The 22,810-nt window shown below is 43.5% G+C and overlaps 1 protein-coding gene across 1 annotated transcript in view; it reads right to left on the bottom strand.

The window, feature by feature from the left end:
* Positions 1-22,540, bottom strand: part of LOC142022669 (calcium release-activated calcium channel protein 1) — a 29,468-nt gene extending 6,928 nt beyond the window's left edge. Inside the window, exon 1 of the mRNA XM_075012752.1 lies at positions 22,231-22,540. Within this exon, the coding sequence (XP_074868853.1) occupies positions 22,231-22,344 (114 nt within the window). The 5' untranslated portion in view covers positions 22,345-22,540. The remainder of the gene's footprint in view (positions 1-22,230) is intronic.
* Positions 22,541-22,810: the final 270 nt, after the last annotated feature.

Genomic DNA, 22,810 nt, shown 5'->3' with positions numbered 1-22,810 from the left:
GTCAACATGCATTGCTGCAATCTGCTGTCCCAAAATGTTAGAGTGGAACAGTGGGAACTACAGAACCAAGGAAGCCATACCTACAGACCCTTAGGCCTCCATGTGGATGATCCCATCTTGCAACCCCACGCCAAAACAGATCTCAGAACATCCAAAGCTTTTTAAGGGTCAGAGCTCCCTTCCAAATCCATAGGAGGCCTGTATGATTTGCTGGAAACTCCTTAAGTGAAGATTTAGAGCTAGACTCTCAGGGGCACTTAGAGCAGCACTTGGAATATCAGAGGAAGGTGGATATGGGTAATTACTGGGGGAGACGCACAGGGTGATGCTCTAACTTGAGGAAGATTGCTATCGCCTACACGAGGGTCTTCCCTACTAGCCAGAATATTCCCCAATTTTTCCCTCCTCACTCCCTCTCCTGAACTATCCCCCACACTAGCTGGGTCAGTAGGAGCTAGCATAGGACACTATCAGCCTTACACCAATCTTGCATTTCTCTATTAGGGCAGAATATGTTAAAGCTGCATCACTGAAGCAGTACCTTGGAGTAACCAAGGGCATAAGGTGAAATCATGATTGCACTAAATTCAATGGAAGTTTTGCCATTTACTTCAGTGGGGCCAGGATTTCACCCCAGTCTTAAATGGTGCAATGTTTCTTTAAATTTAAATTGATATTTTCCATTCATGCTATATGACCATTAAGTGAAGACTTCTATTATAGTTATTATTTGTGGTAGGACATCTAAAGTATTGCTTTATCCAATGCTGAAATACCATTAGCAAGAGAAGAACTTTTAAGACCCACTCTTTTAGAGGATTCTTATAAGCATTTACAGTTGCCTAGAGACTTTAATTCTGGCATTTCTCTTGAAAAACAAAAGCATTATCCTGATAAATTTGGCTCCAAGACAGAGGAGTTGCTTTTGAGTAAAGCAGAAATGCAAGAACATTTCAGCAAACATTTGGTGTCCTTTGTCAGAGGTCTTTTCAGCACGGATGTCAATCAGAAACAAATTAACAAGTAAATTTTTGAGGGTAAATACATATGTTTAGTCAGGGCTAAATTAATACATAATGAGGTACTAGTTCTCTAATATTAAGCATCACTGAAATAAATGGAACTAATGCCAGGATTCCCAACCTATGAGTTCCCAAACATAGGTCTACATTAGATTTGTTAAGGGTCACCAGCAGTTTGGAGCTGCATGTGGCTCTTAAAGAAGTCATTTGAGGCTCCTCAACACTGCCACATCCAGCAGCTATCAATAGAGAAGCAATTACACATTACAAAGACAGCTCCTCCACCTTTGATACTCGTAGCCATCCCAGGCAAGCCACTTAATAGACTCTTGCAGTAAAGGAGAATAGGACCTGATCCAACTGGTGCAGCTGTTCCAGAGGTGCTTGCCTTCCACACCTTATCCATTCACACCCCATTAATTCAAGTGGGCAATCAGTTAAGTAAAAGGGGAGAGAGCTATTCTGGTACAAAAAGACATTCTCTTTACCTTAATTATTCTTAGGGACCATTATAACGACATTTCATAGAATCTTAGGGCTGGAAGGGACCTCAGGAGGTCATCTAGTCCATATGTAATAAAGGACTTTATACAAAATTTCTGCATAAAAAGGACTTAATACAAAGTTATACAGAAATGAAGGTTACATATGGAAAGACTTATCACAGAGACTATATAATGGTCCTCACTTATATGAATTAATGATTAATCCAGAGATGTATCTACATTGTGTCCTCAGACCTCTCTACAAATGTAATGAACAGGAACTCTAATTAGGCTTAGTTTCATGAGTACTCCACTGTTGGAAGGCTTTTTATTATATCAACAAGACTGATGTACTTAATTGAGATAGTAGTAAATGCAGATTATTGTCTAAATCACTAATGGGACATAACAGCAACAAAGGGTCCTGTGGCACCTTATAAACTAACAGAAATGGGACATAATGGGACATAGTGAGGCAATATTTCGACTGAATTGATGACGACATGTCAAGTGGAGAAGATCGGACACATGGAGCAAGCACCTTCTTTTGGAAACAAATTCAAAAGGCCACCTCTGAAGATGAATGTGGCAGCACTGAGGCAGCACCTACAAGGAACCAAGAGCACATAGGTGCCTTCAAGGGGACCCAGGGTCTCCTCTTGTCAATGACAGAGTATCAATCCTGACCGGCAGAAGCTGGGCTCCACCCCACCCCCATCTAACTCACCTGATCAGTGAAGTTAGTGAACTAGTTGGTGACAAGAAGATGGAGTGTGCTTGCATGTGCGCACATGAGTAGTGACTGATATATATATTGCCAATAAATGTGGCATTTTGCCTTATCCCCTGCAAAAGATCCTGCATAATTCTTCTAAGTGCAACAATCAACAGGAAAGGCTCATTGGATACATTTGCAAACACACATTTCAACACACATTCAAGGCCTGCTACCAATTTTTGTCTCACTGAAAGCTTTAATCATTCTAGGTGTGGCTAATCTAATGTGGTAAATAGCTAGTTTCACATGTTACAATCAATGTTCCCTTTAATTTCTTGCATCCACGTGCAGGATAAATTTTATGTGCACCCAGGCATCTGCAGATGTGCACAAGTAGAAACACATGCTGCTGGCTGTGGGCACTCTGCTAATCAGCTGGGCAGCATTTCAATCTCTCCTGGGTGGCTGTCCAAGAACTCAGCTTACAAGGAACACTGGTTACAATACACGCTGGGAAGGATAAACATACAAACCTTGTGATTTAATTTACTACTAGGTCATAAAGATCCTAAAGAACGGTAAAGCTCCAGGACACGACAACCTCAATGCTGAATTGTTCAAGGCAGACCCAGAACTTGCAGCCACTATTCTCCAACCGCTCTTTACAGCAATATGGGAAGGGAAGCAAGTGCCAGAGGAATGGATGAACGGAATTATTACTAGGATACCCAAGAAAGGAGCACTTAATGGCTGTAAGAACTGGCACAGCATCACTCTCCTCTCAGTGCCAAGCAAGATCCTCTCTAAGATCATTATTCAGCGGATCTCAGATGCTGTTGATAAATCACTGAGGAAAGAAGAAGCTAGCTTTTGCAAAGGAAGGGGGTGTGTAGATCAAATTTTTGTACTACGTAATATCACTGACCAATGCATTGAATGGCAGAAACCGTTGTTCATCTACTTTATTGATTTTGAAAAAAGCTTTTGACAGCATTCACAGGGATGGGCTTTGGCGCATTTTGAGAGCACCTGGAATACCACAAAAAGTAGTACAGCATATCAGGAGTTTTTATAACAATTTCACATGCAGCATGGGAAACGATGATCTGCGCTTCAAAGTTAACACTGGAGTAAAGCCGGGATGCGTCATGTCTCTGATGCTTTTTAACTTAGTCAGGCTGGGTTATGCGGCATACAATGTATGTCCCAAGAGGCATCACATGGTCCGTCTTCTCCACACTAGAGGACACTGATTTTGCTGATGACCTTGTGTTGCTCTCCTATATTTATCATTATATGCAAGAGAAGACAAATCTATTCTGTGCCTTTGGAAAACAGGCAGACTAAGAGATAGCCAGAAGAAGAGAGAAGTCTTGACCCTAAACATTGAGGTACCAGCATCAGTCAAGATCAGTGACCACAACCTACCTGCCACAGAGAGCTTTACATACCAGGGTAGTATCATCAGACAAGATGGAGGTGTCAGAAGTGATATTCAGAGCAGACTCAGTAAAGCTAGCAAGGTCTTCATGAGACTGAATGCTATATGAAAGTCATCACGGTACAGCATCCATACCAAACTGAAGTTTTATCATAGCTGTTTCTTATCAACATTGCTATATAGATCAGAATGCAGGAGGATGACAGGGTATGACCTTAGTAAATTATTGACCTTTCACAATAATTTCAAATCAGTATCTGCTTGCACGGTGCAAGCAAGATGATTTGGCCACCATCATTATGAAAAGATGCTGGCGATGGATTAGGCATATGCTCAGAAAAGATGGAAGCTCCAGCACAAAGACTTATGTGCGCTAGACTCCTGAAGAGAAGCGGAAAGGAGGATGACCAAGACAACATGGCGCTGGACTTCTGCAGTAGAAATGGACAGCATGAATCACACTTGGGGCACTATTGCGAGACAGAAGTGAGAACCTTTGTTGCTGCCCTACACACCAGTAGGCATAAAGAACAGCGATGATGATGGTGATATAAAAAAATGTTTCTCAATTGTGAAAATTTCGCCTTTATACATGTATAAACGGTATATTTTGAGGCATTCCCTTCCATGTATGGCCACGTACCACACTATTTTATCCCAAACTGTGAGGCAAGCTTTGAGTTTGAGCAATTTTTTCCAACACCATAGCACAAGTTATTATAACTGGTTATTTGTAGAGCTCACATCTAGGGAATAGGTAAAAAGCTTTAACTGGACCAGGTTAGACAGAAGTGGGTCTTACCCACAATAGTTCATTTTCTAACACAGGTTGTACCTCCCTGGTCTGGCACCATTGGGACATCGGTGGTCCCAAACATGAGATTTTGCTGGACCAGGGAAGGCTAATGCACCTGTCCCTGGCACTCCCTGCTGACCTTCCTCTGCGGGTCTCTGGTTCTCTGGCTGCAGCTAGCCACTGCACCAGCTCCAGTCCCAGTGCTCCAGCCCAGGAACCTTGCCCGGGGCTGCCGCCGCTTTGGCCTAGGCTCACTGACTGCTAGATGAGAAATGTTGCTGGATGAGAGAATGCTGGTTTTTGGAGGTACCACCTGTAATGCAATTTGTTAGTCTTTAAGGTGTTATAGGACTGCTTGGTTTTTGTCTAACAGATATTTTGGAACATAAGCTTTTATGGGCAAAGAACAGCTTTGTCAGATGTCTTTGCCCATGAAAGCTTATGCTCCCAACTATCTGTTAGTCTCTAAGGTGCCATAGGACAGCTGTTGTTTTTGAAAATACAGACTAACCCAGCTACCCCTCTGATACTTGTTTTTTGTGACGCTACCAACTATCAAGGCTACCCCTCCTAGATTAAGATGCCTCTGTTTCACTGCTGGGCTCCCTTTCTGTCCGAAGGAGTGCAATGCTGGGCAACACTAGGCATGTTCAGCAGCAAAGTAGATGCATTCTACCTACGGCATTTATATTCATTAAACAATAGAGAGTTTCATTTTCATGCATGTTAATTCACCATCTCTCTAATACTTTACTGGTGTTTGTCTTGAAATTTGACAGCTTAGATGTCAACTCTATTTTAGCCTCAAGAACATTCCATGATTTAAAGACAGCTCAGATAGTCTGTGCTAATACTTAAAGTAAGATTAGTATGGCCAGAACAGACTCCAAGTAAAGCTTCATCAAATGAATAAGGGTAATAGAGACTCCCTTCCTTTTTTAAAAATTGTGATTTAAGAATCAAGTCTATAATTCACCCTTTTAGTTTAAAGGAAGTGTCATGCATCAGCTGGTCAGTTTCCACCTAAGGCTAATTAAGAACATTTAATTTCAAGAGGTAGGAATATTTGGAATTCCAACATGCCCTCTGCGCTTTGACAGCTGATCTCTTCCTCTAGTCTAAAACTATTTAGGGTGCTCACATGAATGTACTACGCACAGCTGCTAAGGGAGATGCAAAACAAATGCTGTTCCTCTTTTTGATTTAGGATTATTTTATCCTGGCCTGCAAAGACAGCTACAGAACTAAGTTTAAGATGCAGTGGTCAAACAGTTTCCAGTTTGGTGTTACCCATATACACCAACAAAATAAAACCTTGTAAGAAAAACATTAAAACAGCCCTTTAACTTTGTCCCTGACCCTGCATGAATGGTGCATCATGGGGCTATAAAAAAGCTGCACAAAGGAGAGGCATTAGATTCGCAGACAGTACACAAAGCTGTTAATGTGTTGGATGATCATGTTATAAAACTGCTTGTTTTTTGCCAATGTAATCGGCACCAAACTCTATGCTACTAACCATGTCAAAGAACCAGGATATGACCTGTAATCTGATTTAACACAGGTGAAACCTAGGTTCCATCCACCTAAGCAAAGTTTCTGTTTTAAAAATTGGTTGGGTTGCTTTTATAAACATGGTTGCTTAATCAGTTAAAGTTGTACTGTGGCTGTCCTCATAAGAGGTCAGTGAGAATCCAGTGCAGGAGCAGGAAGGGTGCACCTTCCTCCAGCTCACATCAAGTGTACCCTGTGATTCCTATAAGCAAACTTGGGATATTCTTCTTTCACAGAGGAAATTACTGTTAGTGTCAGTATGTTTTGAAAAACTGGCCCAAGTGTCAGCCTTTTGGATTGTATGAATTTAATTGATCATGGGGTGGTCACTTGCAAAAGCCACCACTAATTATTCCCACTTTTGACTCTATTAGTAGAGACCAATGCATGAACCAATGACTAAACAGTCACATGATGCCTGTTAACACTTCCTGACTTTTCCCTCAGGCCTGGAACCAGGCAGGTAGATCAGACTATTTCAGCTGCTGGAATAGGAAAGAATTAGCCTGGAGCCAAGATAAGTAATAGTGCAGGTCTCAGGAAGAAGTCTTCTCCCTTTCGAAACGGGCTAAAGGCAGGTACCATTTGTTAATGTGGAAGACTAATAACGCTGGAAGAAGCCAATGAAATCAGGATGGATGCTTGAGGACCTACAGGCCTTTGTCTTCCCCCAGCCCTCATCCTGTGAGCATTCAAGATGTAGTTAACAGCAAGAAATACACACACCAAAGCTGCTCCCAACCACCCAATACCTCATGGGCTAGGAATGCATAAAAAAGGAAGCTGTGCGCTCTGCCCTAGACTGAGAGCCTTAGTTAGGATCTCCAGTGATGGGCTCTAACGTGTGGAAGGGGAGGGTTTTGTCCAGTCTGTCCTCATACAGAAATGCTGGTGGAGCTTAAGGGAGAACAATTTGTGAAGGGAATGGGCAACATGGGAAACAAAACAGAGTAAGAAAAGACAGACTTAATGGCTTCAGAAACAAACATCTTCCTTTCTTCTCAGGATCATAATTAACATTATGAAGTACCGTTAAGTAAGACGGAAGCAGACTGATGAAGTTTCACTTTTAAGCAATGTGGCAAAGCTGGATACAAGCATCACATGCTGATAAGCCGAAAGCAAGAGAATACCTCCCTGGCCCCTTTCACACAATGTGTTTCAAGCCTACTTCAAAATCAGCTTTTGCAGATGCTTTTCCTAATATGTATTTGGGGCTTGACCAAAGCCCACTGGTGTGAATGGAAATGCAGACTGTAGGCAAAATTAAATGAGTTCACACTGAGATTTTTCAAGAGTCTGAAGTGTTTGGCACCTAAATCTTATTACAATTCAGTGAGATTTGGGAACTTTACCTTCAGACCTTTTGAAAATCCCTAGCTGAATACTTCATGATTTCACGCAGGAGGGGAGGCAAAACCATATTTCTATATTAGCTAATCTAGACTACTTGCAAAACTGTACACAATAAATAACTTTCCCCTCCGGAAGTCGCATTCTCACCCTAGTTATAGTTTTGCAGCTTAGAATGACTCCAAATAATTTCCTTGTGGACCATGCAGAGCTATACATTACTGCACAGAGTGGCCTAATAAGCAGCTTCTGCTACAATACTGCATGTTGTTAAATGATGTTGGACAGAAATTACATTGTTTGTGCACAGAAAACTTGCTTATGTGATGTGTCTGCAGAGGTTTGGGAGAAGTAGTGGATCTCAAGCTAAATATGAGTCAACATGATTCCAGGATGCATTAACAGGAGTCTTGTGAGCAAGACACGAGAAGGCATTCTTCTGCTCTACTCAGTGCTCATTGGGCCTCAAATGGAGTATTGTGTCCACTTCTGGGCACCACATTTCAAGGAAGATGTGAAGAAAATTGAAAAAAGGTCAAGAGAAGAGCAACAAGACTGATTAAAGGTCTAAAGAACATGAGCTATGAGGAAAGACTGAAAGAACTGGGCTTACTTAGTTTAGAAGAGAGAAGACTTAGAGGGTTTCAAGTACCTCAAAGAGGGTTACAAGGAGGAGGGAGAAAATTGTTCTCCTTGGCCTCTGAGGGTAGGACAAGGATCAAAGGGCTTAAACTGAAGCAAGGCAAATTTAGATTGGACATTAAGAAAAACCTCCCCAGGGGAAGGGTGATTAAACACTGGAATAAGTTATGTAGGGAAAATGTGGAATCTCCACTGCTGGAGATATTTAAGAGCAGGTTAGACAGACACCTACTGGGGCTGCTCTAGGTGGTGTTTAGTCCTGCCAAGAGGGCAGGGAACTGGACTTGATGACCTGTTGAGGTCTATTAAGTAACCGTCTCAGCATGCCATTTTGTCAGTTTCACAATAGCAGCAGCAAATGAATTTACTTTGTGTGGCAGGTTCACTCTGTTCCCATGTCTTATAAGCCAACCGAGTACAGGCTAATATCTTTATTATTAGGGATGGACTTATTTCCCTTAATTTTGAACTCCAATATAGCGGGGGTCTGAAATTTGGTTAATAATTTGGAAGTATGCTTAAAAGGAATGTGCTTATGGACAAACTGAAGCACTGCACTTACAATAGAAATATCAGAGAGGTAGCCGTGTTAGTCTGTATCTTTGAGAACAAGTAGTAGTCCTGTGGCACCTTATAGACTAGCACATTTTGGAGCATAGCTTATGCTTCAAAATATCTGTTAGTCTATAAAGGTGTCACGTGACACAATATAAAAGTCATCCACTGACAGTGAGGGGTCCTACTGCTAATCAAAGACACTCCCTTAGATTTCAATAAGTAAACTCTCCTTGGGAAAAAAATAAATGTCACCCCCAGATGTAGGGGGCAAAAGGTTCAAGTCAATGACTGCTACTGGCCAGTATTCCCCTATCTGTGAGGTTCGGTTGTTCAGAGCATCCTGTTGTAGCAGAAAGGCTTCAACAAGGAGGGTGGGGAAACAGTGCCTGTGTTTACTGTCATTTGTATTAACAAGAGAACAGCAGACATTATTTCCAGGTTTTCACTGAATCATAGATTTGGATCCTGTCCAGAATCACTGGTCCCCACTGTCTACAGAAAGAAGAAAGGAAAGGAAGAACCTTGTTAACTCAAGTGTATCTGAATTGTTTATAGAAGACCACCCTCCCAAAAAAAAAGAGTCTTCTATTTTTGGGAGCCAGGGGTTTAATGCTGTGGTGCCACATAGAACACAAGTGGCCACGTGTTACTGTTAACATAAAATACTAACACTGACGTGTAATAAAGAGACTGTCTGCATGGAGCACAGAGACAGCTTTGCAACTGCAACATCACAACCCAAAGCCACATCAGATTTCAGCTGAGACTGAAAAAAAAAAGATCAAGAACCTCGTTGTGTTCTTCACCCACTCAACTTCTGCTATGGTTGGTATCAACTACACATAACCACTTGATCAGAAAGAGGTGAACTGATACTCCCTTAAGGTGACAGAACAGTTGCAGTGGATCCCATGAGGTGAGAAGTAGTAATGGTGAAGTTATGTTGTGGGTGCAGAAATGGAATTGCAAGTGCTCCAGAATTCCACTGGCTCAGGTTAGATCCCACATTATCATGGCTATCACTAGCACTCCCATATACAATCCAACCAAAGGTGAAGGGGCAGAAGGGGAAAAGAACCAATGGAACTATGAAATTCATTACTAGATTTTCTATATTTGATCTCTGCAGCTTTCCATGGTTTGGGAAACTGGCTTACAAACATTAAGATCAAGATTTCACATCTCTCCCACCCCATGAAATTAATAACATTAATAATTTTTTGAAATACAGAAAGCCCTTCCTATGCATCCAATGACCACATCTAAGAGGGTTTGTTGTTACTTAAGGCACTAACTTAATAAAGGTGAATGTAGAATTGGCAATTTGAGTGCAACCCAATAAATGAAACTGTTCTCATATTCCCTGTCTTTCTTATTCTTCACAATTGCTGTCTTAGGAATACATGTTCAAGAAAGAACTAGATTAAGGCACACATTTTTAAAGGGTATTTCAAAGTATTGCTGCACTCAGCACTACAGCGCCTAACTGATTTAGGAGACTCATTTTCAAAAGCAATTTAGTGAATCCCAAAACCTCTGGAAGAGACTTAAATGTTGCTCCAGTCAGTTCTGTAACAGCCCTAATATATTTCACGAATTTCCATTTCAAATTCCTATTTTCATCCCCCAGCTATTTCATGTCAAGAGCTGCAAAACATAGTTTAGAAAAGTATTTCCCCCCATCTCCAGCACTTTTCATGTTCAAGCAGAGATGTGCTGATTCTGCCACCATCAATTGTCATAAATGTGCTGCTCATTCTTATGGCAATAAACATTTAAACAGGAAAAAAATTAAGATGCTTGAGCCAGGGTTCCTGACTAGTGTTTATTCTGTTCAATAAGAATTTTTGTAAGGAGTGCATATAAAGCCTCCTGAAAGGCCAGGGAAGCCATGGGACATAGGCATGTTCATTACAAATTGAAAAGATAACCAGAGTCCCTTGAATCTAATACTGATTAGTTTAAAAAACACAAGAAACAATACATGGGAATAGATAATTTATTCAGCTAAAATCCGTCTTCAAGAGGTTCACTCATATATGAAGTATGAGGCTAGCAGAAATCTTTAAACACTGGGACTATCAGTAGAGAATACATACACAGAGATTATTAAATCCCCTTTTGGTTGGTAATCTTGGCAACAAAATTAAACAGAGGTATAAACAGACTGGATACATCTTAAAAAAATAGAATAAATTTATTTCTTTTGTTCCACAGATAAGCTGAACTAGGGAAGGCCAGGCTGCTTCTTGCCCTTTGCCTGAGATACAGCATATGTGTGTGTTGCACCCCCATCCCACCAATGACTAACCACCACCTTTGGCGGTGCCCAAACTGTGTCACTTTTTTATATAAGGGATATTCCTGAGGGTGGTGTTCTGCCCTCTTAATGTTGGAGTCAACTGTAGAGAGAGGACAGAATTAAGTCCACGGTGTCTTTAATACAATTCACTGAAATACAGCAGTTGAGGAATATTTTATTAATAAAATGAGCAGCATATTTGAAACTAACTACTTCTTTAATGAGAGCTTATCATAAAGAAAGGCATTAGAATTAGCTTGTAATCTTTATGGATCAGGGACCATGCTTTTTTATATTTGTACAGCACCTACAACAGTAGGCAGGATCCTGGTGGGGCATTTTAATAAGATATTTGTTTGTCTGACATCACCCACCAAAAACCCTCAGCGTATTCATAAGTCTGCATTTGCCACAAACAGATGTTTCTCTTGCAGCACTCCATATTGGAAGCATGTCAAATGTGAAGTCTACTGAGGTCTGCACGTACAAAAACTGCTAGCTTTCAGAGCCACCAAAGAAAATGTACTCCTATCGGAAAGTCAATTATTGTTTGTAGTTTAATTTTTAGGTATATTTTTGAAAATATTTTCAATGTCTTGTTTTGACGATAATACAATAATTTTAATTGATAATTTAATTCTTAGCACGAATTTTATTTTATAGTTATTAATAATTCATAAATTTGGTGTGTAATAGTTATTTGCTTACATATAGTCATTTTTAATTTAAATATAAATTTCAGGTACTCTTTGCCCCAGGCAGCTCCCAGCCCTGGAGAGCAGACTGGGTCCATGGGAACCCTGCCAGCCCCAAGGCTGGGACTCAGCCAGGGCATGGAGCCTGGATGGGTCCCCAGGGCTGGAGCTGCCAGCAGGGCTCCCAACCCAGAGGCTGCCAGGTTTTCTCCAGACGGGTCTCCAGGACTGGAGTGGCTGGCTGGCTCCCAGCCCCGTAGCCACGGGGAAAAAAAAAAAAAAACCCACACAATGGGGCTGCATGTTTGACATGCTTGATCTATATGACAATGCAGCCACAGTTTGCAAAACTGGATTCCTTTAAGAGTGTCAGTGATCGTCCAGTAGGTAATGTCCTTCAGATTCTAAAGAAACATATATGTTTTCCTGTTAAATTATTGTTAAATTCATAATTTAGGCTCAGGTAGCTTTACAGACTCTTAATAGAAGAGATTTTTGATTCTACCAGTGTGTTTGGATTTAACAAATTCCACCACAATATGTGCAACCAAATACCACCGCATTATATTAGTGCATAATCACCTGACAGAGAAATTATTTAAGACATGATTTTCAACCAGCCTGTTTTCATTATCCAAGAGGAGTGAAATGCAAGATTTAAACAAGCTATGTCAGTGAAGAAAGAGACAGAGTGAAGTTCTTTCAGTTTAAGTATTCACTCATCCCTCGTTAAACGAGTACTTTACTTACAAGTACTTGCTAAAATGAGGGACACATATACCTACCTTTGTTCACTAGACGAATTAACCCCCCTCTCTCTAATACGAGCCTTACCCCACTCCCCGCAGACTCAACCTGCTGCAGCCTGAAATCCTGCTGGTCCCGCGGCCACAACCCACCTGAGCCTGAACCCAACCCCCGGCCACCCTCCCTGCAGACCCAACTTGACTCAGCCTGGAACCCCCGGCAGACCCACAGACTCAACCTGCTAGGGCCTGAACCTCCTGCAGCTCCAACCCGCCTCAGCCTGAAACCCCGGCAGCCCTGCAGACCCAACCTGCAGCAGCCTGATCCCCGCCCCTCCCTAATCCACAGCAGCTTGAACCCTCCGCTGGCCCCACAGACCTAGCCTGCCTCAGCCTGAACCCCCACTGACCCCGCAGCCCCGACCCACCACAGGCTGAACCCCATACTGGCCCCGCAGCCCTGACCCGCCACAGGCTGAACCCTCCCCATCCACCCCACAGCCCCAACCTGCTGCAGCCTGAAACCCCCCCTCCGTCCCCATGGATCCAACCCGCCATCAGGTTTTAACCCTGCCTCCCACTCATGGCCCCAGACTGCCTCCAGCCTTTAATCTTCATCACACACCCCCAAACTCAAGGTTCACTTACCTTTCAAAAGCAGTGCCACACGCTGCCACTCCTTCACCGAGTTTGGTTCCAAGTGCCCCATCAGAGACTTTTACATCTATTTTAATGGGAATTTAGTGTCCCTCTTACAAGTTTTCACCTATGAGCAGAAATTAGGGAACTGACTGTGCTCATAAAGCAAGGGATGAGTGCACTAAAAAATAGTAACACCAGCATCAGATTAAGTTTTTAATATTTACATACTTTTAACCTGACTGTGTCTTTAACTAACAGCCTCCTTCATTTAGGAACAACAACAAAATGCAATGTTGATAGTTACTATGAAGCAGTAACACTCTCCAGCATCCACAATAAAAAGCTGAACTACAACGACCTGTTACACTGGAAACACAGCACATGGTAAAGTATTTGATAAAATTAAGATATTAATAATGAAAGTTTTCCAGGATTTTTAAAAGGAAATTAGAAACAATTCACAGAAATTAAGCAGTTCTTTTTAACAAATTGAATTAAGTGGCTGAGAAATGATGTGGCATGTTATGATTCCTAAATATACCAGTACTATTATCTTTTTGTCTCAGGAGATTTCGTAATCCTTTCCCATTTCAGGGGCCTTCAATTTTACGTAGTGTCACATTCAAGCTCCCATCTATCTAAGCTGATTCATAACACCAAACCCCTTTCTGCCCTCATGAGAATGCTACTGTGCTTATAATATACTTTAACTCAATGCTCTCAAGGCACTTTAGAAAAAAAGTTATCCTCACAATACCCTCTGAAGTAGCTATTATGGCATTTTACAAGTGAGAAACTGATGCATGGAATTAGCTATCTTAACTTAGTTTACACAAGTCAAATGCACAGAATATTTATGTTCCTCTCCATTGTTCTTTTGTAACAATAGCAGAATGTGGCACAACAAAATCTAGCTTAAAATTCAGACTCTAAAGCGCGTTCTAAAACTTGAAAATTCTACTTAAAACCCCCATTGATGCATTTCCACAGTTACTGATATTAGAAGATCTGCTGTTTCTAATACCACTCAAAGCAGATCTAACTGGCATTGTATTTTAAATGCCAGCCACTGTCTACAGTAAGACTAATACTGACAACACAGAGGCAAAAGTGAAAGTGTAAACGATGGGTAACTTTTGCAAAATGTCTCTAGTGTGGACCAAGCAAGATCCTCCCAGGCTACAGTGATGCCAAGTTAAGAACAAAAAGGAAGTGTTTTAAAAACCAGCAAAGAGCTTTCCAATCTTCTTCATACATGACAATGCAGCAAAATAGGGCACAATCCAAATCCCCTTTGGTTCCTGACACTGCAATTCACTATCTACCTCACCAATTCCAGCAATGTATTGGTTTGCTGTCACTGCAAGATCGTAATGCTGCGCCAACTCCACGTCTCCAAGCCTCAAAGACCTCCTCTAATATCGGAATGTCCCAGATCCAGACGAATGCCCTTTCTTGGGCAAACATTAAACCACTGTGAGACTTTGTCCCACTTAAAGGGCTATTCTATGGTCTTAGTTTACATGGTGCGTTATGTGCTTTGCAGTGGTGTAATATCTAAAGTATGCTAAGTTGTTATGCATTAATTGATTTACATGGACCTGTCTAGTGTGCACTAAAGGTTCCCTAATGCTCTTCAACATTGTACTGTTTCAAACAGCACTATGATAAAATGCACCAGCAGGACCTACTTGCTTTAGGAGTTATACACTCCGAGGTACCTAACTTCACCGTGTGATCAAACCCTACAGAGCAAAGCAGGGGAGTCCAAAGTTGAGCCCCAATGGTAACTTACTTGATTCTGAGAGGGGGACCTTCCCAAATGTTAAAATGCAATGATTCAATATTTCCTCACTATTGAGTAGCTGGATTCTGCTAATTCACAAGGAAACTTGCCCAAGATTTACCATTGATACTAGTTGCTATGGTAACAAAAAACAGTAGTTTGCAACTAAAGGACCTCATACAGTGTCAAAGAAGTCACTGCCAGAGAATGAATGAGACTCAAGGCTATCACCCATTTGTACCCAAGAGTAATTTTCAGTGGTCTGTAATGCATATTATTTAACTCTATGCAGTGACTGTAATTAATTCAGCAATTCATGGACAAGAGTAGGACTGTGCTAGTGAGCCAATGATGAAAGCAAACAGCACTGCTGTTAGTTTGCAGATTTTCTTTCAGCTCTAAAGAAGTCATTTAATCTGCAATAGGAAATCCCTTAGGTTTAGCACACAAAACTAGAAGGCAGTAGAAAATAAAGCTCTTTTTAATCACCAATCACTTTTCTAATAAAAATGGATGCAGGAAATTGCCAAAATAACTACTTTACCTCACCAGAATGGGCATTTAGTAGAACACACTGCAGTGTAATTGTGCTTAACTACCAGGCTGATGCATGGAACTCAAATATGCTACTGTTCTGAGCACAGTTGCCTGTCAGTCAAATGGATGCCTGTCTTCCAATGCCCCTAAAGAGCTGCATTCTGTTTTTAGCCATTGAAGTAGGACAGTGACATTTATTTGACCGTCAAGAGGCTGTTTTACATTAGTCCGTTTTGTTCCAATATCAAATTTGGAGTCACACTGTTTTAAATAAAAGGAATTTCATGGTTTATAATCTACAATATTAGTATAGTATTCCTGTCAAAAGCAGATGGTTTGCCCTCTTCCCAGCAATGCTGGAAAATGCACCATGTTTTTCAATGTAGGATTTTAGAGGTTTGGTTTCTACACAGATTAAGGATAGCAGAATGTTTCCAGTCCACAAGAATACATTCTAATCAGAAAAAAATTGCACTTAATTAAAAAATATAAAACAGAAAACCTTCACAAATAAACAACTTTTGCCATGTTGGAAGTCATAATAGAATCCAGCAGGCCCTAGAAATCTCCCGTACTATCTAGAAGTTCATCCTCAATATATATGTGTATAATGCATGTGCATTCATGCACCTCAGAAAAGACAAAGTACTGATGATCCAGATTCTTATATAACTGGGAGGGGGAACTTTTTCTGGGTTGGAGGCCACTAACACACAGAAAAAAAAGTTAGCTGAGGGCCACACAAATGGGGGGCCCCCAAAACACACAGGGCTCATTGATGTGGTTCTGAAAAAAATACAAAAGAGACACTTATGAGGAAGAATAGCTCAGTGGTTTGAGCACTGGCCTACTGAACCCAGAGTTGTGAGCTCAGTCCTTGAGGAGGCCATTTAGGGGCCTGGGGCAAACAGGTTTAAAAAAAAAACAACAGACCTGTCAGGGATGGTGCTTGGCCCTGCCAAAAGAGTAGGGAACTGGACTCAATGACCTCCCAAGGTCCTTTCCAGCTCTATGAGATGTGTAGCTACATATATTTACACTTCCCTTACACGCCAGGGATACTACATTTTGTGAGCCTGTCTAAGCTGGAGAGAGGGCCCAAAATGAGGGGTTCAGTGTGGGAGGAGACTGCCAGGAAGTGAGGTTGGGATGTAGGGCCCAAACATGAGACTGCAAGAGCAGGCTGGGCATGGGTGATATGGGCAGGAGCAGGTTGCAGGTGGGTGGGAGGGGGCCTGGGCAGGAGGGAGTGCAGAAGCAGGGTAAGGGCCTGACCAGGAGAGGGGTAAAGGAGGTAGGGAAATACAAGGTCTGGGTGGGAAGAAGGGTGCATGAGGGTCGAGAAGGGAGTAAGGGGTCTGGGAGGGAGGTGGCAGGAGCAGTCAAGGGACATGGGCAACGGTGGGGGGGGGGGCAGTGAAGCTTACCTCTGCAGCACCACCATGATGCACACGGCTCTGTGACCACTCCCACGCACCACATTTTGATGCTCTAATTGGCCAGAACAGCAGCACAGCAGAGGGAAAAAGCCTTCAGCCAGCGCTGCTGCTGTGCCCTCCCTTTCCTGTTTCCCAGCTGGAGGGAACAGAAATGAGCAGCAGTGGCACTGCTTGGAGCTACTCCCACCAACCCCCCAGACAGGGCCCCATGGGCTGCATCCAGCCCTGGCTTGCCCGGCTTTGGCCTGTGAGGCTCGGGGCTCCACTCCCACTATCTGACACAGGCCGGATGCTGGAGAGGGGAGCTCCAAGCCTTGGAGGCCAGATCCAGGGAAGCTGCGGTCTGGATGCAGATTGCAGGCCAGGAGTTCCTCACTCTTTATGTAAGGGCATAATGACCATATTGGGTCAGCCCAAAAGTCCACCTAGCACAACAGACCCATCTGACAGTGGCCAATGCCTGTCGCCCCAGAGGGAACGTACAAGAACAGGTAATGATGAATTGATCCACCTCTAACAATCTTCCCAGTTTTTGTTAAGCAGAAGCTAGGGACACCATAACTGTTCCTCCTAGCTAACAGCTGTTCATGGACCTATCTTCCGTGAACTTATGCAGTTCTTTTTTTAAGCTTGTTACAGTCTTGGCTTTCACAACATCCTCTGGCAAGGAGTTCCGCCTGTTGATTGAGTAGTGGATGAATACATCCTTTTGTTGCTTTAAACCTGCTGCCTATTAATTTCATCTGGTGACCTTTAGTTCTTGTGTTAGGAGAAGGAACAAAACATTTATTTTCTCCACACCAGTCATGATTTTACAGCCCTCTATTATATCCCTGGTGAGGCTATGCCTACACTGCAGGGTTTTCCAGAAATAACTTATTTCAACATTCTAATGTCTAAGTAAGTTATTTCTGAAAAAAGTGTTCACACTGCAAGAGCATGTCAAAAATTGAGGTTCACACACAGAGCCCAATTTGAAAATAAAACCAATGATGGAATGCCTCCCTGGAGGCCAGTTAAGTCTAATTACCTCTGCTTAGTATACACTAAGTCAATTTTGAAATTGAAAGAGGGTGGGTGGGAGGACCTCGTCAAAAGTCATCCGTTTTGGTGGAGTTATTATTTCAAGTTAAATGCTCTGTTATTCCAGAATAACAAGCTTTGCTGTGTGTACGCAAGGAAGTTTTCCCCCCCCAGAAAAAGGGGTTTTCCAAAACAAACAAAACAGTATAGACAAATCCTTAGTCTCTCTTTTCCAAACTGTCTTATTAATTTCTACTCATATAGAAGCCATTCCACACCCAATCATTTCTATAATTAAAAAAAAAAAAAAAAAAATAGGAGTACGACTGGAAACCCATATAAACATCATAAGATTGCAGCTGAAGAGAGTCAATCCGACTTAGTTAGGTTTTTATTATTTAGAAAGCAGACTAGACACTACATCTTCCCTTAAATCTCAGAGAGAGAATTTTAAGTATTTTTCTATTCCCATTGGCTGGGGGCGGGGAACCCCAAAATCTGTGAAAGTGACTGAGGAAGCAGCCAAATTTGTTATACAAATATGAAGGCACAGAAAAATAGTTTTTTTAGTCTCTTAAATATAACAACCTTAGGAACTGCATGTAACAGTGGTGAAAATATTGGACAGAAAAGTACTATTTTTACTCTGAAATCTCCCATTATAATCAAATAAGATAATATACAACTGAATGTGCTTTATTTGTCAATACTGCAGGAGGTACTAGAGCTATTTAACAGATTCAAAGAACCATTTAGCAGTTCTTCCAGTTTTTGAATTACACCATTTTAATCCTGTCAAATTCATTTGGATTATTTGAAAGCTACACAGAAGAAATGGGCTCTAGCAAAACCCTGAAAATAGAAAGATTCTAATCCTTAAAGAGAAGTAGGCAACATTAGGTTCTGATCTTAATAATTGTTGTGTGCAGCCTTCTGAACCAGGTCAGAATCCCTCTGAAGTCAATAAAAATCTACATGGGGCACAGCAATCCATGCAACAAGTAAGAGGATGGGAGATTCACTGTACAGGAGTGTAGAGAAGATGCCTAAAAGCTGGCCCTAAAGATACGTGATCTTCAAGCCTGCAGGGACTTACACATTTGCTTATATTTATGCACATTAGTAGTCCTGAAAGAGTGGTATAGTCAATGGGACTACTTACATCTGTAAAACTAGAGACATGCTTAAGTCCAAAGGATTGCGACTTTAGCATCAGTCCCCATGTAAAGCTCAGGGTCAGTGTAATTACATCGCCTAGTTGACCTACCTTCCATCATAAACATCACCATAGGTTAACAAAAAAAGAGTTCTTCTGAGGACCTAGCTACCAGCTTGCTTGAGGAGCTGGATTAATTACACTGCAATGGAAAAGCCCTTTCTGTGGCTCTAATACAGGTCTACACTGTAGTGGTGTAGCTGAAGTGCTGCGGTTGTCCCCACATCGCCTTCGTGATAATGTATCGTCCAAGGGTCTGATCATGTACTCAGCTCTGTGCCTTTCACTGTCTCTGCCAGCAACAGGAGGAGAAGCAGTTTATACAGTTTCAGAGCCATAACCTAATCATAAAGACCTGTGAGGCAGAACAAACGTTTTTATGTGAAAAGGAACAAAGTGGCATTAAAACAACTAGTTCAAAGTATGCACGTTAATGACTCCTTTTTCTTCAAAAATCCGTCCAAATAAAATGCATGCAAGGTTTTGTGGAGAAATTGCTTATGGAAAACTGTTGTATAAGATAAAGACCTAGTCAATGCTGCCCCTGACTAGGACGTGTAGAACCCCAAGTTTATAGTGACATAGAAGTCCTGAATTACTTCAATGCACTGCACCATATGGTTTGTATTCTGGTTATAATGAACCCATTCTGTGAGAAGCTACTGTACCCGGAAATAATATACTCCAGAGATGTGCTCACTCTTGGATCAATGACAAGGAAGACAAATCAGGCCAACCACCAGAATAATAAACCCCAGGGGCAAACTTATTCCACGTTTTGGGCAGGGTTAGTAAGCCAAAGAGGGAAGAAAATAAGCTACGGAAGAAGCCAGCGCAGAAATCGTAAAATGGAAGATGGAAACTTGCAATATTTGCTGTGGAAATCCTCCTAAAACATTTGACTCCTCCTCCAACCCATCTCCTGTGTGACGAACAGACAAAAGCCTTCCCCCTCCAACCTAACTTCAGCAGACAAAACATCCCTGGATGTAGAAATATAGTTACATCTACAGATGAAGAACACACTCACATTGGAAATTATCGCTTACTAAAAACAACAGGAAAAGGAAACTTTGCCCAAGTGAAGCTGCCAAGACATAGAATCACTAAACAATAGAGCTGGAAGAGACCTAAAAAGCCATCAAGTCCAGCCCCCTGCCCAAGGCAGCACCAAACCCATCAGATCAGCCCAGCCAGGGCTTTGTCCAGCCGAGACTTAAAACACCCCCAGGGATGGAGACTCCACCACCTCCCTGGGCAGACCATTCCAATCTTCACCACCCACCTAGTGAAAAAGCTTTTCCTAATGTTCAACCTGGACCTTCCCAACCACAACTTGAGACCATTGTTCCGTGTTCTGTCATCTGTGACCACTGTGAACAGCCTCTCTCCAGCCTCTTTGGAACCTCCCTTCAATAAGTTGACGGCTGTTATCAAGTCCCCCCTCAGTCTTCTCTTCTGCAGACTAAACAGACCCAATTCCCTCAACCTTCCTTCATAGGTCATATGCTCCAGCCCCCTAATTATTTTGGTCGCTCTCCACTGGACCCTCTCTAGTGTGTCCACATCCTTCCCATAATTGGGGGCCCAGAACTGGGCACAGTACTCCAGATGCAGCTTCACCAAAGCCGAATAAAGAGAAATAAATCACATCTCCGGATCTACTGGCAATGCTCCTCTTGATGCAACCTAATATGCCATTAGCCTTCTTGGCTACAATGGCACACTGTTGATTCATGTCCAGCTTCTCATCCACTACAACTCCCAGGTCCTTTTCTGCAGAACTACTACTAAGCCAGTCGGACCCCAACCTGTAACAATGCTTGGGATTCTTCCGGCCCAAGTGCAGGCCTCTGCACCTCTCCTTATTGAGCCTCATCAGATTTCTTGTGGCCTAATCTTCCAATTTGTCTAAGTCACTCTGAACCCTATCCCTACCTTCCTGCGTGTCTACCTCTCCCCCTCGCTTAGTGTCATCTGCAAACTTGCTGAGGGTGCAATCCAAACCCTCATCTAGGTCATTGATAAATATGTTGAACAGAACAGGACCCAGAACCGAACTTTGGGGCACTCCACTAGAAACCGATCGCCATCCTGACATCAAGCCCTTGATCACTACCTGCTGGGCCCAACCTTCTAGCCAGCTTTCTATCCATCATACCGTCCATTTATCCAATCCACATTCCTTTAACTTGATTACAAGAATATTGTGGGAGACCATATCAAAAGCCTTGCTAAAGTCAAGATAAATCACATCCACTGATTTTCCCCTATCCACAGGGCCAGTTATCTCATCCTAGAAACTAATCAGATTAGTCAGGCATGACTTGCCCTTCATGAATCCATGCTGACTATTCCTCATCACTTTCCTCTCCTCCAAGTGACTCAAAACGTTCTTACTGGAACAGATAAAACCTAAATAAATACTAAGTCTACAAAAGTGGTTTGGAAAAGTCTGAATAATGAAGATACTAATAGCATACAGACTAGAAGGGACCTCCAGAAGTCATCAAGTCCAGTCCTCCGCCCTTACAGCGGGACCAAGCAACATGTAGCTCACCCCTAGAAACACTCACCTAACCTGCTCTTTAATATCTTCAATGCTGGAGATTCCACAACTCCCCCAGGCACTTAATTCCAGTGGTTAACCACCTTGGCAGGACGTTTTCCCTAAAGACCAACATAAACCTCTCTTGCTGCAATTTTAGCCCATCGAATCACCCCCGTATCGTTCCCCCTTCCTTCAAGGCCCTACTTTGCGATGACAATTCTTCCGGCGGAGCCCTTGAGCTCGAGAGACGGCGTTTCTAAATCGACCCAGTTAAATGCAAGGATATTTCCATTAAATAAAACGAGCCACCCCACCGCCTGGTGCCGGCAATGCAGGGTTCAACCCTCCCCACGTATCATTCGAGGTGGAAGCGCTTGAGCGAAAACGTCCCATTTAAACGGGGATTAGCCCCCGCAGCCAAAGGATTTTTCCGGGCAAACGGGGCGAGGCCACGACGGTCACCAGCGCTGCAGAGCGGACGCGTCCCCCCCTCGTCCGGGAACAAGTAAACACCCCATCCTAACAGATGAAGCACCCGGTAAGAGAGGGCGGGCGCCGGCGGTACGCACAGCACAGAGGGGAAGAGGAACCCGGCGGGGGAGAAGGGGAACACCTGACCACGAGGCTGGCGGCCGCGGTACTGGGCCTGCCCCCCCCCCCGCGAGGAACGCGGCGGCCGGTGCCTGCCCCTCAGGCAGACGCGGGGGGGAAGGCGAGCGCTCACCATCGCGAACCCGGAGAGCAGCGCAGAAGTGCGGCTGGACGCTTTCAGCTTGGCCCGGCTCAGGTAGAGCTTCCGCCAGGACAGCGCCTGCATGGAGTGCTCGTTCAGGCTCATGGGCGGCGGCGGCGGCGGCTCTCACTGGAGCGGCGGGAGGAGAGGAGCGGAGATCGGGCGCCTGGCCCGGGTGCGGATCCCGAGGCGCCTCCTACGGCTGCCTCTTCCTTCCTCTCCTTCCGGCTGCAGGGCGGCAGCTGCATGTAGCACCCCCGGCGCCGGCTCGGCTTCGCTCCGACCCCCGCCCCGCCTCATGGAGCGCCGCGTACACGCCTCGATGGCGTAGCCCGGACTCCTGGCCCTGCCTACCGGATACGGGTTGCTCCGCCCCGGCGCAGCGGGGCGCGGCGCTAGAGAGTGGAGCGCGGGGTGGGTTCGAGCAGCTCCCCGCCAGCGCCGCGCGCCGCGCGCCTCGCGCCTCGATTGGCGCTGCCTGAGGGGCCTTGGCGCCGCGCCTGAGCGGGAAACCTGGCCCTGGCGAGGGGTTCCTAACGGCCTCGTTTTAAAGGAGCATCGGGGCTGCGGC

Source organism: Carettochelys insculpta, chromosome 18 (assembly GCF_033958435.1).
Source record: "Carettochelys insculpta isolate YL-2023 chromosome 18, ASM3395843v1, whole genome shotgun sequence".
NCBI lineage: Eukaryota > Metazoa > Chordata > Testudines > Carettochelyidae > Carettochelys > Carettochelys insculpta.
This window is presented reverse-complemented; position numbering and strand designations above follow the sequence as displayed.